This window comes from Anneissia japonica, unplaced genomic scaffold (genome assembly GCF_011630105.1).
Source record: "Anneissia japonica isolate Jap-2015-1 unplaced genomic scaffold, ASM1163010v1 scaffold10194_len63880_cov102, whole genome shotgun sequence".
In the NCBI taxonomy this organism is placed as follows: domain Eukaryota; kingdom Metazoa; phylum Echinodermata; class Crinoidea; order Comatulida; family Comatulidae; genus Anneissia; species Anneissia japonica.
Genome location: NW_022739211.1, coordinates 45,347 through 47,900, shown reverse-complemented (window position 1 = coordinate 47,900; position 2,554 = coordinate 45,347). Strand labels below are relative to the sequence as shown.

Sequence of the window (2,554 nt, the reverse complement as noted above, 5' to 3'; positions counted from 1 at the left end):
ATATATATATACACATATATACATACACATATATACATATACATATACATATATATATATATATATTTATATATATACATAGGCCTATACATATACATATACATATATAGATATATACATATATATACCTGGAAGAGCGCCGGAAGGCCGCTATCCAGTGGCTCGTTGTAAAACTGTTTTTTTGCTGATTTCAACCTTCCATTGCTTATGGTTTGTGTTGTTTGATTGCTGTTGATGATTTGTCCGCCTATTGTGTTGAGTCTTTTTGACAACTGAGATTGGGGAGAGACATAATTTAATTGAATATTTTCCTATGCAAACTTAGCCTGGATGAGCCTTTGTATACGAGTATACGAGACGCACTTAATTGCTTCTCGTCGTTCCTTTTTTTTGTGATACTCGCTATTGGACGGAGCCTAACACCGCCATCAACGATTTATGCTTGCTGCATACCCACCTGGCTTGCATTCCGTTTTATTTACTCGCTGAGTGTAGTTATGTGTCGTGTTACGTATTGTTCAGAACAGCTTAAAGCCATTAATGCTGTGCCTGGGAATAAACCTAGACCCCATCGCCAATATGGGAGTGGACTAAGCAGCTTGGCATTGCTAAACCACGCACGAGAAGAGGGTGTAGATCTGGTAAGAGAAGTAGGCCCTTAAACTGTTTAATAACACATACGTCTAAACACATGTCAAGTTCCAGTACTTCTGGTAGTTGGCCTAGGCATTATGTAGCAGAGGTGCTACCCAATAGTAATAGAAGGATACATTCTCCTTTCTTACCTAAGCTGATGGTCACTAATGCTCGGTCACTAATGCTCGGTCAATAATGAACAAAGTTGATGAACTTCGTATGCTAATTAATGATAAGCAACCTGATGTTTGTTGCATATGTGAATCCTGGATAACATCAGATACCGCCACGGAGCGATATTCTATCGAAGGCTATAATGTTTTTAATTATTGCAGGTCAAATAGAAAAGGTGGAGGAATACTAACTTATGTTAAAGACAACATTGCTGCAGAAATCTTCTCGGATATTGTGGTCCCAGATGAACTCGAGGCTCAGTGGCTAGTATTGAAGCACCCAAGGCTCCCTCGGGTAGCACCATATATTGTGTTAGGCAGTGTTTACCTGCCATCTAGAACCGAAGCTGAAAATGGTAATGTAATGTTAACCCATCTACATACATGTGTTGATCTAACTAGAGTTAAGAAACCACAAGCCGGAATCTTTATTTGCGGAGATCTGAACCGACTTAACATCAGTTCACTTTGTACAGGTAACAAACTTAAACGGATTGTTAAAGTCCCCACCAGAGGTGACAATATATTGGATGTTGTGTTAACTAACCTGAGAGAATTATACAACTCGCCCACAATTTCTGCGCCTATCGGTCATAGTGACCACAATGTCATTGAAGTTTCTCCGCCTTTTGCCATTAAAAACAATACAATTAATTTTAAAAAGGTCAGACCAATGCCTGAATCCAAGCTGTCGCTGATCGGACGATGGGCCCAAGCACAATCATGGGAAGAGGTACTTCAAGCAAAAAGTACACAAGCGAAAGCCGATGCCTTCTATATGTTAGTGAACAATGCTATAGATAAATACTTACCATTAAAAACAATAAAGTCTCACAGAACGGATAAGCCATGGATGAAACAACACATCAAAGACTTGATAAAGAACCGTCAGAAAGCTTTTGCAACTGGTAATTTGGTTCTCTATAAAAGGCTTAGGAACAAAGTAGCATACGAAATTAAAAATGTTAAGAAATCCTTCCAAGCACGTAAAGTGAGACCACTGCGGAAGATTGATCCTGGGAAGTGGCACAGCGAATTAAAGGAACTTGCTAACATGGGTAAATCAAATGACCTTTGTATCCAAGTGCCAAATGTAGACCCGAATGACATTATGTTAATAGCAAATACAATTAACACCTTTATAGCCAGTTTCTCCCAATCCCAGGAGCCAATTAACCTTGAGGCCTTGCCTGCTTATCTCCCTAGTTTTGTTCCACCACCTACCTTCCAAACCTGGGAGTTTTTTGAAGACCTTCGTAAAATCAATGTTAAAAAGGCTGGAGGGCCTGATAACCTACCCCCTAAGGTTATTCGAGAATGTGCGTATGAATTATCAGTCCCTATAACTGACCTAATTAATAAATCTTTTAAATCATCTAAACAATGCCAAGTGGTATGTGGCATCCAACAAGGATCCATTTTGGGTCCACTCCTTTTTTTATTATATGTTAATAACCTTCCAAGTGTTGTAAAATATGGGACAATTAGTATGTATGCTGATGATACTGCCCTTTATTATGCTTCTGATGACATTATAGATGTAACCCATAAGATAAATATTGACCTAGAAAATATAAGGAAATGGTTAATCAGTAACAAATTAAGTCTGAATGTAAAGAAGACAGAATTGATGATTATTGGCACACACCAAAAATTATCAAAGTTGTCTAATGTTAACTTAGATATCAATATAAATGGTTCTCAATTGCAAAGAGTTCATCATTGTAAACACTTAGGAGTACACA

At 38.1% G+C, this 2,554-nt stretch overlaps 1 protein-coding gene across 1 annotated transcript; it reads left to right on the top strand.

The window, feature by feature from the left end:
* Positions 1–815: 815 nt before the first annotated feature.
* LOC117117864 lies at positions 816–1,285 on the top strand (the record flags this gene model as incomplete). The annotated part of the gene is given in 1 exon segment (XM_033262335.1): positions 816–1,285. A coding segment is annotated over 1 exon segment (454 nt), but the record flags the coding sequence as incomplete, so codon positions are not given.
* Between the last annotated feature and the right edge of the window lie 1,269 nt (positions 1,286–2,554).